The sequence below is a fragment of the Coregonus lavaretus genome (genome assembly GCF_964263955.1).
Source record: "Coregonus lavaretus genome assembly, chromosome: 14".
Lineage (NCBI taxonomy): Eukaryota > Metazoa > Chordata > Actinopteri > Salmoniformes > Salmonidae > Coregonus > Coregonus lavaretus.
This window is the reverse complement of record NC_140001.1, coordinates 28,654,450-28,670,081: the sequence shown is the minus strand read 5'-3', so window position 1 is coordinate 28,670,081 and position 15,632 is coordinate 28,654,450. Positions and strand designations below refer to the sequence as shown.

Below are 15,632 nucleotides of genomic sequence, written 5' to 3'. Positions count from 1 at the left end.
GGGTGCTTTGCTGCAGGAGGGACTGGTGCACTTCACAAAATAGATGGCATCATGAGGAAGGAAAATTATGTGGATATATTGAAGCAACATCTCAAGACATCAGTCAGGAAGTTAAAGCTTGGTCGCAAATTGGTCTTCCAAATGGACAATGACCCCAAGCATACTTCCAAAGTTGTGCCAAAATGTCTTAAGGACAACAAAGTCAAGGTATTGGAGTGGCCATCACAAACCCCTGACCTCAATCCTATAGAAAATATGGGGGCAGAACTGAAAAAGCATGTGCGAGCAAGGAGGCCTACAAACCTGACTCAGTTACACCAGCTCTGTCAGGAGGAATGGGCCAAAATTCACCCAACTTATTGTGGGAAGCTTGTGGAAGGCTACCTGAAACGTTTGACCCAAGTTAAACAATTTTTAAAGGCAATGCTACCAAATACTAATTGAGTGTATGTAAACTTCTGACCCACTGGGAATGTGATGAAATAAATAAAAGCTGAAATAAATCATTCTCTCTACTATTATTCTGACATTTCACATTCTTAAAATAAAGTGGTGATCCTAACTGACCTAAAACAGGGAATTTTTACTAGGATTAAATGTCAGGAATTGTGAAAAACTGAGTTTAAATGTATTTGGCTAAAGTGCATGTAAACTTCCGACTTCAACTGTATTTCTGTATCATGAGGCAGCTTGATGTACAAGTACACCCTGTGGACAGGGCGTGGGACTATGGCTCGTTGCTTGTCAGTTAGGCTAGCTTGCAGCTCTGATTTATTCATGTGATAGGCTAGGCTATACTGTTAGAACTAAACTCGTAACATGTCGATTGGTTGGATGTACAATGCAGCACTTCAAAATAAACACCCTGTTATATTCAGATGTATACTGTGTACCTCCATCTCATAGTGTTCAATGCTTTACCAAAGCACCATTAGGGCTATGTAGGTTAATGCTCTCATAGTTCTGCATGTCTATTCTGAATGGCAGTGGGTTGGTGTGAAATATTCTATTATTTTGAGCTACAGGCTCAGTGGGGGGATATATAGGACCCTGTCATCTCCCTGTTCCCTCTGTCTGAGGCCAATATGTCCTATCTGTGCACCCCACTGATCTGAGAGGACACAGATGATCTGTGCTCTGTGACACGCATGGCCCTCAGCTACACACCACAGCCAGAACGATGGCCAAGTGGTTTCAGCTATCCAATGGCCTGTGGCACCGGGACCAAAGAGGTTTTTAATGGCTGAATGCTGAACAGGATGCTGCACTGACTGCATAATGATGTGCTCATAGGATCAGAGCACTCAGTGGTTGTGTGGATTTGAGGACTAGGAAGTCCATGGATGGATTTACATTATAGACAGGTTTGTCAGGGTATACTGTTTAAGCTGGTTGTTTGACCATTCACCCTGATACTTACTTGGGGAAAGAGTGGTAGCCTGCAGGACTGATGTGTTTCTGCTTTCTCCACGGATTTCTTATCACAGTGTGTGTCCCATTGACCTCCCAACACACTCCATGGTCAGACATGATGTAGTTGGGGAAAATGCTGACACATTCTACTTCTATGTTTTGGTCTAGAGTAAGATCCCTGTTTCACCAATAATGCCAAGACCACAGTCGTAACTCAGAAGACCTTTTATGACTTGCCCTGAGTTCACTTTTTTGTTAGAGGGTTTTGCATGTGGATAAACATTCCCTCTCCGATGCTATAGTGTGGAAACTCAGAGCCTGCCCCTAAGACATGATCTAATATGCACACAGCAGCTGACACTCATGAGAGCGGCAACGAGATATAAGTAATTGTGAAGATGTTGATGATTGTGCTAACAGTGGTCTAAATACTGATAGTAGTCATGATTACAATGATTTTTATGATAAACCAAATATTAGCTTAATTGGATAACTGATTTCCTTCAACCAGTCAAGAAAGGGCATGGTAGCCCTAAACATCTACAAATCCACAAGAACTAGAGAAATATCCTTGTGCATATTTGACTCTTTCATGATTACATGCCTCTACTCCTTCTTATCTTCTGTCTGACATCAGTGTTTGATGTGTGTTATGTTGTGATGATTAGGCGTGTCGGGACTTCCTGGACCTAGCGGAGACCCACAGCAGGAGATGGCAGCGGGCGCTGCAGTATGAGAGAGAGCAGCGTATCCACCTGGAGGAGACCATAGAGCAGCTAGCCAAGCAGCACAACAGTCTGGAGAGAGCCTGGAGAGAGGCCCCCACACTGTCCACCAACACGCCCAGCGCCCCCACCACCGAGAAGGGTAAGGCACACTGTCTGGCCTCTTAGCATGGCCCCTTAGTCCTTAGACTAACAGGACTCTGTTCATTTGGAGAAATAGTACATCTTGGCGAAATATGAAAATGAAAGCCATTTCAGATGGTTTTAAATTAGATTGTCTCTGTAATTAAGGGTTAGACTGAAATAGACTGGAAGATACATTTCTTATGAGAGTAGTATTCAAATGGACACAATCACTCCTCACCTTTCCTTTGTGATAGCCATTCTAGCGTAAAAGAGTAAGCTGTGTATCACACAGGAATGGATATATTATAATTTGTCAGTCTGAGGTTGTATTGAAGTTGGACTTTTCCCTCCCTTCTCGCCTGGAATCAAGTTCAGTACTTAGTTAGCCTACAGGGACGTTACTTATTAAAGACAATTATTCCTTATTAATCTCCATAGGTATTTGATTAGCTACCCAACCCTCCTTTCCCCTCTACAAATCATGTGACTACTGCTGCACCAGTATAGAGCAGGGTGTGTGTTACATATTGCTTTAGTTTGCGCGTGCGTGTGTGTGTGTGTTCTCTCTCTCAGGAGGGAGTGAGAGGCAGCAGAAAGGGGAGGCGAGTGATGAAGATGAGGAGACAGAGTACTTTGACGCCATGGAGGACTCCCCTGCCTTTATCACAGTGACCGCCACTGAGAACACACAGCACAGGTCAGTCAGTCAGTCTCACCCTATGGCCTGTACAGTACACTCCATGGCTGGCTCTTCACATCCACCTCAATGGATCGTGGATGTTTAGTTTGGTATTAGTTTAGTATAAGACTGATTCGGTGTGAATAGACTGTGATAAATACAAAGACGTGATGTCTTGATTGTGCCTGTTGATGGATTCTGTAGTGTTTACACCAGAGCATCTGTCAAGCCCAGAGCCACACTGTACACCTCATATTGCCTGTGTATGACACATTCCTTCCATCAGCTACTCAATAACCACCAGCAGTAAAACTTCAGAACCTCTTTCCCTCTCTGTACTCATAATCTCTCTCTCACTCACACTCACACTCTCACACACACACACACACAGACTCATACCTGCTGGCAGTGTTGTCTGTATGCGCGCATCCTTTCCTGTCTGTTTTTAATGAATGTCTGTCTGTCTTTACTGGACTGGCTCTGGCACTATTAACAGCTCAAGATGTTGTTGTCTCTATGATAAAAGATAGCTCATTCCCCTTACTGCTCCTCTACTAGGGAATAAACCACTGCTCAGCCACTTCTCTGTTTTGGACTTATTCTTTCATCTCCAAAATACTTGTGGCTTTTTATGTGGCTCAGTTTTAGAACTTTGTTGTTTTTTGCTGCCCTATTTTACCAGAACACCTGGTGAGACAGTATATACACCTGATAGGACTCCTTGCTTTCCCTTTGAGGATAATATAATGTTTATATTTCCCAGATACATATTCTGCTGCTCCTCTCCAACTCAGAGACACATCTATCCACCTCTAATAGAACAGCTGAGACACATCTATCCACCTCTAACAGAACAGCTCAGAGACCAATCCGATGTTACACCCAGTCATGTGCTGAATAGAGCCATCCATCTGTGTCTAGCTGCCTGCGCCTGTCTGTTTCGGTTATTTTGTGTGCGTTTCGGTGTGTGTGTCTGCGTGTGTGTGTGCGTGCATTAAGATGAAGTTTCTCCCTCTTCCAGGCATTCTCAGAGTAACCTGAGTGGAGCGAGTGGAGGCCAGACCAATGACTGGAACCAGGAAAATGTGAGTGTCTCTTTCCTCCAAACAGCTCTCAGTAATGATCCACATGCCTGTCGACACACTAGGCTTTATACTATTCACCTTTGTCACTGTGTGTGAAGCTCTTTTAGTTATTTTTAACCTGTCTCCAATTGCTGTTTTCTAGCATCCTGTTAAGGAAAATAGCATATCACATTACGAACTTGGGCATGTTTTTTTGCATTCTCAAACACAAAAAAACACACACACACACACACACACACACACACACACACACACACACACCCACACACTGGCATGCTTTGACCACACACATACCCTCACAGGCTCTCTTTCTCTCTCTGTCTCGTCATTTCTCTGGATCTTTAATTACCAGTCAGATATCTGTTTTCCCAATTCTATCTCTCTCATTCTCCTCTCTTATTCCCTCTCTTCCTCTACTTCCAGATGGTGATTCACTGAGTCCCTGACAAGCTAAGATATACAGTGGGGGAAAACATTTATTTAGTCAGCCACCAATTGTGCAAGTTCTCCCACTTAAAAAGATGAGAGAGGCCTGTAATTTTCATCATAGGTACACGTCAACTATGACAGACAAAATGAGAAGAAAAAAATCCAGAAAATCACATTGTAGGATTCTTTATGAATTTATTTGCGAATTATGGTGGAAAATAAGTATTTGGTCAATAACAAAAGTTTCTCAATACTTTGTTATATACCCTTTGTTGGCAATGACACAGGTCAAACGTTTTCTGTAAGTCTTCACAAGGTTTTCACACACTGTTGCTGGTATTTTGGCCCATTCCTCCATGCAGATCTCCTCTATAGAGCAGTGATGTTTTGGGGCTGTCGCTGGGCAACACAGACTTTCAACTCCTTCCAAAGATTTTCTATGGGGTTGAGATCTGGAGACTTGCTAGGCCACTCCAGGACCTTGAAATGCTTCTTACGAAGCCACTCCTTCGTTGCCCAGGCGGTGTGTTTGGGATCATTGTCATGCTGAAAGACCCAGCCACGTTTCATCTTCAATGCCCTTGCTGATGGAAGGAGGTTTTCACTCAAAATCTCACGATACATGGCCCCATTCATTCTTTCCTTTACACGGATCAGTCGTCCTGGTCCCTTTGCAGAAAAACAGCCCCAAAGCATGATGTTTCCACCCACATGCTTCACAGTAGGTATGGTGTTCTTTGGATGCAACTCAGCATTCTTTGTCCTCCAAACACGACGAGTTGAGTTTTTACCAAAAAGTTCTATTTTGGTTTCATCTGACCATATGACATTCTCCCAATCCTCTTCTGGATCATCCAAATGCACTCTAGCAAACTTCAGACGGGCCTGGACATGTACTGGCTTAAGCAGGGGGACACGTCTGGCACTGCAGGATTTGAGTCCCTGGCGGCGTAGTGTGTTACTGATGGTAGGCTTTGTTACTTTGGTCCCAGCTCTCTGCAGGTCATTCACTAGGTCCCCCCGTGTGGTTCTGGGATTTTTGCTCACCGTTCTTGTGATCATTTTGACCCCACAGGGTGAGATCTTGCGTGGAGCCCCAGATCGAGGGAGATTATCAGTGGTCTTGTATGTCTTCCATTTCCTAATAATTGCTCCCACAGTTGATTTCTTCAAACCAAGCTGCTTACCTATTGCAGATTCAGTCTTCCCAGCCTGGTGCAGGTCTACAATTTTGTTTCTGGTGTCCTTTGACAGCTCTTTGGTCTTGGCCATAGTGGAGTTTGGAGTGTGACTGTTTGAGGTTGTGGACAGGTGTCTTTTATACTGATAACAAGTTCAAACAGGTGCCATTAATACAGGTAACGAGTGGAGGACAGAGGAGCCTCTTAAAGAAGAAGTTACAGGTCTGTGAGAGCCAGAAATCTTGCTTGTTTGTAGGTGACCAAATACTTATTTTCCACCATAATTAGCAAATAAATTCATTAAAAATCCTACAATGTGACTTTCTGGAAAAAATAATCTCAATTTGTCTGTCATAGTTGACGTGTACCTATGATGAAAATGACAGGCCTCTCTCATCTTTTTAAGTGGGAGAACTTGCACAATTGGTGGCTGACTAAATACTTTTTTTTCCCACTGTACAAAGTTAGAGATCTACACTGACAGTGACAGTTAGACGTTTCTCTCTCTCATATCTTCCCAATCTCTCTCTCCCTCCCCATCGGTCTCTCTGTCTCTCCCTATCTCTCTCCCTATCTCTTTCTCTTTCTCTCTCCCATCTCTCGCTCTATTTCTCTCTCGCTCTATTTCTCTCTCTCTCTCTCTCTCTCTCTCTCTCTCAGGTGTATCCTAGCTGTAATGATACAGGGAAGGAGCTGCAGCCCCTCAGAAGGAGGCGGAGCCACATCCCAGACAAGCCCAATTACTCCCTTAACCTGTGGAGCATCATGAAGAACTGCATTGGCAAGGAGCTCTCCAAGATCCCCATGCCTGTGAGTGCCTGTCATGCTTGTGTCCATGTAGTAGAATGAGCCTGGGTGTGAGTGTATGAGAGGTGGAGAGAGCGGCATCATATTGGAACTCATCCGAAATGTGCAAGTCAATGACAAAACTCTAACCATTGCAAACTGTTTGTCTGCAGGTAAACTTCAACGAGCCTCTGTCCATGCTGCAGCGGCTGACAGAGGACCTGGAGTACCATGAGCTGCTGGACAAGGCGGCGCGCTGTGAGAGCTCCCTGGAGCAGCTGTGTCTGGTGGCAGCCTTCTCTGTGTCCTCCTACTCCACTACCGTCCACCGCACAGCCAAACCCTTCAACCCCCTGCTGGGGGAGACCTATGAGCTGGACCGCCTGGACGACTTCGGCTACCGCTCACTGTGTGAGCAGGTACACACAGAGACAGATAAATTACAATATTACACTGAGACAAACACACTCGCACACACAGGAAAATACTTCAATTTAGTGCCTCTACAATACATACAAGCCATGATACACAAAAAGTACCCATCATTGACATACTATAAGCTAGAGCAGTGATTTTCCTTTGAGCGTGTAAATAACCTCTTCCCCCCCTCCCCCCTCACCCCCCGTCCGTAGGTGAGCCATCACCCCCCAGCAGCATCTCACCATGTGATTTCTCAGCGAGGCTGGACCCTCTGGCAGGAAATCACCATAGCCAGCAAGTTCCGTGGCAAATACCTCTCCATAATGCCTTTGGGTGAGTTGCTGAATATTCACCATGTACTGACCACTGTTAACACACTCTCTATGCAAATAAAGGTCTCATGACTGTGTACAGTGCCCTTTATAATAATTATTCTTTTGGCTCTATACTTCAAAAGTTTGGATTTGAAATCAAACAATTACTGTGAGGTTAAAGTGCAGACTCTCAGCTTTAATTTGAGCGTATTTTCATTCATGTCGTTTAGAAATCACAGCACTTTTTGTACATAGTCCCCCCATTTTAGGGGAGCAAAAGTATTGGGACAAATTCACTTATGTGTATTAAAGTAGTAAACAGTTAAGTATTTGGTCCCATATTCCTAGCATGCAATGACTACATCAAGCTTGTGATTCTACACATTTGTTGGATGCATTTGCTGTTTGTTTTGGTTGTGTTTCAGATAATTTTGTGCCCAATAGAAATGAATGGTAAATAATGTAGTGTGTCATTTAGGAGTCACTTTTATTGTAAATAATAATAGAATGTTTCTAAACACTTCTACATGAATGAGGATGCTACCATGATTACAGATAATCCTGAATGAATCGTGAATAATGATGAGTGAACAATGTACAGACGCACAAATATCATACCCCCCCCAAAAAAAAAACGCTAACCTCCCCTGTTAATGTAATGGTGAGAGGTATGATATTTGTGCGTCTGTAACTTTCTCACTCATCATTATTCACCCGATATGGATGGAAATACCCTAAAATTAAAGCTGCCAGTCTGCACTAACCTCATAGTCATTATATGATTTCAAATCCAAACTTTTGGAGTATAGAGCCAAAAGAAGAAAAAATGCTACAGAGGACACTGTATGCATGTTTATAGGTGGGAACACCAGGATCTCTCTGTAGGTCAGGTCTCTGAAATCCAGGCAACCTCAACATCACCTCTGTCCTCCCAGTCCCTCCTACTCACTCACTAAGCCATAGATGGAGACCAGTGTGAAAATGAATCTAACGACCCCTGTGACAGATACATAAACTCTGGGTGTATAGGGAAGGCTGTACCCAGGGGTCTCTAAGGCCCTGATAAATTAGAGATTAATAGATCCCATAGATTTGATTGATACATATCCCATAACATGAAGCCGTGCTATCCATTTGAACTATAAAGAATAACCTCTTGTATGTTTATTGTAATCCTAGTGAGATTTAAGTAAGTAAAGTAAGTAATATGTGACAACAGACTTTGAGTCCCTGCCTCGCTCTCTCAGCCCCTGTGTTATCAGGCCAAGTCTCTGCAGGTAGGACTAACCTTGTTTATAAATGACTCAAAATAAGAACCAGAATATCAACCACAATACATGTTGCCTTGTTACATTGTAATGCCATGGTACTAACACTAAGAGTGTTGTCACTCTTTCTCTGACTGCATTTCATCCCCACCACTCCATCTCTCCATTATATCTCAATGTTCTCTCCTTTTTTGGCCTTTACCCTCTCTCCCCAGGTGCCATTCACCTGCAGTTCCACTCCAGTGGGAACCATTATGTTTGGAGGAAGGTAACCTCTACCGTGCACAACATCATCGTGGGCAAGCTGTGGATTGACCAGGTCTGTCTACTAACTACATCATGGCTCTACTCCCTCCTCCTCCCATGTTCTTACCTGTCCATGTCTCTCTCCTACTCTCCTCCTGTCTCCTCTTGTGTCCTCATTGTCTGATCCTGTGTGTCTGTCTGATTCAGTCAATATCCATGTGTCCTGTATGTCAGCCCTCCATGTGTAAGAGGTATCTATCGTCTAATGTTTCCTATTTTCATCCTGTAGCTGTTTGTAATGTAATCCAGGCTGGTGGAGTGAGTGTTGGGTAGAGGCAGAGCTCAATCGCAACAGAACAGAACAGCACATGAATAAGCCTGTGGTCTCTGATGGTTTCTCTCCCTTTCATTAATAACACCCTCCCCTCTCTCTACGATGACCCAATTGCCGTCTGTAACTGTCTGTTGGTCTGTCACATCATCTGTCTGTAGTACTACTCTGTGCTCTGTACCAGCCCCTCACTGGAATAGGAGGAGGAGGAAGACAGGGGCCAGGGAATCAACTCTAGCTAGCATATGGTAGAATATGGCACACTCACAAACACCCTCTCAGTAGCAGTCCCTAAAGCACACCTTAGTGTCAATTATATAGAGCTTCCTAGTAGAATCTCAATACATCCCTGAGAGGGGATGAATGTAAAGACACTGTTCTGATACAGCTGTGGAATGTTGAGATGTTATTTGTTCTATCTCTCCTTCTGAACTCCTTCTGATGATGACTCATCGGTTGTTTTCTGATTGCTATTGATGCTAACTAGAAAGTCTCTCTCCTATCCCATCCTCCTCTTTCCTTTTCTCTTCCATCCCATTCTATCCTCCCTTCTCTCTCTCTCTCTCTCTCTCTCTCTCTCTCTCTCTCGCGCACTCTCTCTCTCTCTCGCGCGCTCTCTCTCCTCTCGCGCGCGCTCTCTCTCGGGGCAGTCAGGGGACATTGAGATAGTCAACCACAGGACCAAGGAGACATGCCAGCTCAAGTTCTCCCCCTACAGCTATTTCTCCAGGGAAGTCCCACGCAAGGTACATGTCACCACCATCACAAACCTCTAATCAGCCCTGGCTGAAACCTGACCGTGGCATGATGAGCTCATAGGCTCGGCTGTCACATTGTTGCGTGCTGCCCCCTGCTGGATAATAAAAGCAAATATATCATTTTTGAATGGACTCTTCTTTCAAATTGTTGTTAATAATTAACTATAGTGAGGGATATTGTATTAATTTCTACAAATGGAATGATACATTTCCTCTCTGTGTGTCTGTGTTGTCCAGGTAACGGGGGTGGTGTCAGACAGTGGAGGGCAGGCCCACTACATCCTGTCTGGCACGTGGGACGATAAGATCGAGAGCTCCAAGATCGTCCAGAGCAGCAAAGGGGGCAGCGGCTCCGAGGGCAAGCAGAAGACTGTCTACCAGACCCTGTCCCCCAAACTACTGTGGAAGAAATACCCTCTCCCGTAAGCACTGCCCAGCCTACCCAGCCTCACACAGTAAAACACTACAGCACATAACACAGATCACACACTAATCCTACGATGCACCATACACAACAACACAACAAAGATTACTACATTATAGAGCAACCTAACTGCTCTCCTCTATCTCCCACCCACCTCCTCTCTCCCTCTCTCTCCCTGTCAGGGATAACGCTGAGAACATGTACTTCTTCTCGTCGCTGGCGCTGACGTTGAATGAGCCGGAGGATGGGGTGGGGCTGACGGACAGCCGGCAGAGACCGGACCAGAGGCTGATGGAGGCGGGGAGATGGGACGAGGCCAACTCTGAGAAACAGAGACTAGAAGAGAAACAGAGAGCTGTGAGGAGGAGGAGAGAGGCAGAGGCCACCGATGCACTTGATGACGGTAAGAGAGTGGGCAGGGTGGAGAGGCAATGGAGAGTTGACAGAGAGAACAACTGATAGAGAGAAAGGAGCAGGGTGGAGTGATTTGTAGAAAGGCCTTTATTAAGTCCCATAACTCTGAATCATTCCTCCCGTCCCCTGACCTTTATGTAAATGCTATGACAAGAACAGTATTACCTGGAGTGAGCCAGATGAGAACAGATGAGGATTGAAAGTGAAGAGCTAATGGAGGCTACTAGGGGGAGAGTGTAGAGAGAGGACACAGCAGAGCAGACACTTCTCATCCTGGTTACATTGTTAATGTCCAGTGCTCTGTATTTTGATGTACCCATGACGCGGCTCTCTTTTCCTCCCTCTGTTGGTGGTCAGAGTGTGATTATGATGACTCTGGTGAGTGGGGGTTGCCTTGTGTCCCCCTGTTGTGCATCACCCTCACCCACATCCCCATCTTTTTTGTGTTGACCCTCCCCTTTGTGGCCTGCTTATGGCAGCGTTCCAGGTTGTCTTTTTTGCAATCACAATGCACATCTCAGGAGATTACTATATCATATTCATGTGGCACAGAGACGTTAAACACTTCTCCAGATGTTTAACGTGTCTGGATCATCCAGGTCTGTCTCTGTGCAGCATGACTGCAATAAAGACAACCTGGAACTGGAAGGGATCCTTTATATGGGGTCTGCATGCTGACTGACTCCCTAGTACCCACTCTTCCAGACTATGACCCAGGAAAAAGCCACTCAGTCTTTTTTCTGCTACCATGTGCCTCTTTCATTCAGCCTTGACTTGGCCCTCCTATGGCTGTACTGTTTCAGAGCCAGAGAAACAGACATAGAGGTGTCTGTAATGTGTGGGAGTGACCTGACAGTAGGCCATACAGAATAACTCCCTGAGCCCACTGTATGAGTGACGCTTGTGTCTCTTCCCCCAGGTCGGGAGTACGAGGGCTTCCAGCCACAGTGGTTCCACAAGAGGACGAACGCCATCACTGGAGAGACAAACTTTGTGTACAAGGGTGGATACTGGGAGGCTAAGGACAGTCAGGACTGGAGTATGTGCACTGAAATCTTCTAAGCCTCGACCACACCCATCCTACCCCCTCACTGGACTCACCCAGGCCCATGAGACTGCTCTACCGCTGGCCCTGGAGGAAGAGGGGTATGGGTCTGGGTGTGGACCTCTGTGTGCGAATGTGTACGTGTCACACACTCACAATACAGTGTACCTCCCCACGTACACACACACTTCATCTTTTTTACAGAGTCAAAGGAGAGAAGGGGCCTTCTCTAGATCCTCTCTGACAACATAGCACTGAGCTGTATGGGGTGTGAGCGAGAGGAGAGATTGAATACCATAGAAAAAGGACCCAATAGAGATGTCCAAAATAATCAGGTGCTCCACACACGCTACCCACAATGCACTATTCCTCTGTTCAGCACATCATTTTTTTAGGGGTATTAATGATTGAACAGCAACCCATCTAAATCAGTTCTCCTCTCCTCCACTGTATACTGGGATGAGATGAAGTCCATCCTCTGTGACACACACACAGAGACACACACACAGAGACACAGAGACACAGACACAGAGACACAGACACAGAGACACAGACACACACACAGACACACACACAGACAGACAAAGACAGTATACTTTAAAAGGATGGACATTTATTTTGACCCCTATTTTATTAACTGGTATAGAGAATGTGCAGGTAGGCAGTAGGCACATACTCCAACGCTTGAATTAGTTCTTCATCTATGTCTGCCTGGTAAAGAACTTAAGTTCCCTCTGTACTTTTCTCCATTGCAGGAAGAACCAGGTTTAGACTTACATACTGTATAACCAGGTTTAGACCTGCATATAACCATACTGAGCTCAGACCGTAACCAACATGGTATTACAACCAGAGTGCTTTTCCAAACACAAACTGTGTATATTGTGAAACCTTCCAAACACTGTCCCACTTCCACACTGGCAATTGAAGCTGTATCTATTGAGGTAAATAAGCACTTTTCTTTGTGGGTTTCCACAGCTTAATGCGCATCTGTGGTGATGTTGAGGAGACTCCAGCCTGTGCACTGCACTCTCACCCAGTCCTTTGGTGCTTAACCATAGAAACACATACACTTCTATAGTGCATTGAGTCATTTAAAGGATATAAATTGCATTGTAGCTAGAACCTGCACACCAATGACTTATCCCTAAAACAGATCCATCATCCCACACATTAATATCTAGGCAGAGAATGAATTCTACACCACAGTGTATAGTTCTACAGTCTACATGACAGATCAGAGTCTGTCTGGACCTGTAGTTATATTCATACAGAACGGTGTGATGTTGCTATAGTGCTGAAGGAGGCCCATGATGGCTACTGACAGTATATTGGCATCTTACCACAGAAAGACAGCATGCTCCTCAGGCCTCCCATAGCACACCACAGTTCAGTGAGCTCCAGCCAGGGAGGGCTGCTAGTGGGGACAGTGACTCCCAGGCACTGACCCAGGTTCACCTGGGCATAAACCTAGTCCTAACTCCCAGTGGATTCTTGACAAAGTGTTAGTATATTTTGTAATTACTGTTAGGAATGTAGAATTTGGGCTGGAAGTATTGTACCCACTGTCTGGCCTTTTATGTGAATATTTTGTGATAATAAGACAATAATATGATTATAAAACAAAGAGTTCTAATAATAATCAGAACAATAAGTTATGTTTATAGTTTAAATCTGACGTTTTAATGAATATGTACTGTTACTGTACCTTTTAATTCAAATTGATCCAGCCAGTTAGAAGTTGATTCTAACTACCGCCCACGGTTTGGTTGCAGATTTTATGTTTTATATTAATAGAGACTTACTCTCACACTGAAAAGTATTTTTATACAAAGTTCTTGATATTGGCATATTGTTTACTTGGTTTAGATTTGCAGTTCACAAACAAGCAACCACATCTGGCAGTGCACCTGATGTGGCCCATAAGGTTTCTGAGGTCAGTTGTTACAGAGCTCTGGCATGTGCTCTGGAGGGCAGTGGAAGACACACAGAATACCATCCTCATCCCAACATATCTGTCTGGAGGGCTAAAGGGGTTGCTGGGGGTGCATACAAACTAGAAACTACTCATCAAGCAACTGCTGAATGTAATGTGAAGCAGGAAAATTTGAAAGTTTCAACTGTGAGATAATAATTATCCCCCAATCACTTTCATGCTCCCAACTATTTTTCATTTTAACTCAGAGTAACCCTCCTCCACCTGAAGCCTATAATATAAAGCCTCAAAGGGGCAGAGAATTAGTGGTTGTTACAAGCACATTCTGGTCAGGCACTTACTCTCATTAACCCCCTGAACAACAGCCTCCATTTTCTGCACTATATATGTTTGGTTCCAGTCTATCCACTTTGTACCCATTATCTTTCAGCAGACACACAGGCACTCATACATTAGTCACATAACCATAACACACACACATGCAGACAAGCACATGTAGAAGTACTGACCACATTGGCGAGAACAGTACATTATTAGTGGAAGAAATCAAGGTGTAATGAACTCTCACTATTCTGGACACAATCACAGTAAGAGGTTTTATATATTGTAAATGTGTCATTGTATAGATAATACTACAATGGCATGTACAGTATTACTGGGTGAGAAACACAGCATTGAAATGTGGGGAAGAAAGAGTATGATGTGCAGGGCAAGTATTACTTATTTCTCAATGATCAACTCCTTATAGATTGAGTTTAATATACTGGGTTTGGAATAGAATGAGTTTTATATATGAATATACATATATTATATTTTGAATAATAATAAATACATCATACGTTTTAATCCTTTATTTTGAATATCCAAATGACTTGACCTCAAAGATGTGTGGGTTGATAGGCTCCCCAGCCAGGGCCTGTGTAAGTAGCAATAACGGTGACGTTTAGATTACTTATTAATTCATGACACTTGTTGGGGTAAAGAAGAGGTTCATCTCTGCTCTGTGCAGAAAGGAAAAACTGAACAACCAAAACGTCTGTGCAGTGTACTGTAGCCTAAAATACTCTTTACCTGCCTTCCTAATGAGACACTTAATATTTTTCATCTTACCCAACAACACTTAATCCAGTATGGTTTGATAACAACACTTACATTTATGTCATTTAGCAGACACTCTTATCCAGAGCAACTAGGGTTAAGTGCCTTGCTCAAGGGCACATCGACAGATTTTTCACCTGGTCGGCTCGGGGATTAGAACCAGCGACCTTTCGGTTACTGGCACAACGCTCTTAACCACTAAGCTACCTGCCACCCCAGTATGGTTTGATTTACCCAACAACACTTAATCCAGTATGGTTTGATTTACCCAACAACACTTAATACAGTATGGTTTGATTTAGCTTTAATAGCTATGCTTTGTTATTATTGTTTATTACTTTTTATCATGGGTGCCATTGTCTTTCATTTACACACTGTATTTGTATGTATGCACAACAAGAAATGTGTGTATCTAAGATATACATGTGTCTTTTGTTGTGTGCTGCTCTGAGGCAGGTGTATAGTAATGAAGACTGGGAAATACCTCATCATACCTGGTCTGAATTAAACCCTGCTGCTCTGTGGACTCCTTCTAATAGCCTGTGTGACCCATATCACTACTAAGGCCCTGGTACTGAAGGATGGAGGTGAGCGGGGGTCCTGTCTTACCATACTTACTTCAACCTCACTCACACAAGCTCATATTCCACACACACTATCTCACACATATGCACCTTTGTTCAGGTGTAACTGCAACCAGGGTTGGTCTTCTTTTAGAATTGTGTTTTTTCTCCATTCATTTATACACATGTAACATTGTCTTCAAAAGAAAGACACAATGACAAAACTGAGATAATAAAGGTGTTTCTGTTGAAACTGGATGTGTGTCTGTTCAATTTTAGCTTTGTGTAGTTTAGCATTACAGAGTGATTGAAATTGAAAGTTGATGTTGATGTTAACGCTTTAGCGGAGACCGCATTCACGGTTAACGCTGCACATTTCGGCTCAATCGGA

At 43.9% G+C, this 15,632-nt stretch overlaps 1 protein-coding gene across 1 annotated transcript in view; it reads left to right on the top strand.

Annotated features, from left to right (window-relative positions):
• Positions 1-14,426, top strand: part of LOC311141394 (oxysterol-binding protein 2-like) — a 72,944-nt gene extending 58,518 nt beyond the window's left edge. The window contains exons 3-13 of the mRNA XM_084176706.1: positions 2,082-2,280; positions 2,838-2,961; positions 3,965-4,028; positions 6,299-6,448; positions 6,598-6,843; positions 7,057-7,177; positions 8,642-8,745; positions 9,654-9,749; positions 9,999-10,183; positions 10,368-10,588; positions 11,519-14,426. Of these exons, the coding sequence (XP_084032832.1) occupies positions 2,082-2,280; positions 2,838-2,961; positions 3,965-4,028; positions 6,299-6,448; positions 6,598-6,843; positions 7,057-7,177; positions 8,642-8,745; positions 9,654-9,749; positions 9,999-10,183; positions 10,368-10,588; positions 11,519-11,661 (1,653 nt within the window). The 3' untranslated portion in view covers positions 11,662-14,426. The remainder of the gene's footprint in view (positions 1-2,081; positions 2,281-2,837; positions 2,962-3,964; positions 4,029-6,298; positions 6,449-6,597; positions 6,844-7,056; positions 7,178-8,641; positions 8,746-9,653; positions 9,750-9,998; positions 10,184-10,367; positions 10,589-11,518) is intronic.
• Positions 14,427-15,632: the final 1,206 nt, after the last annotated feature.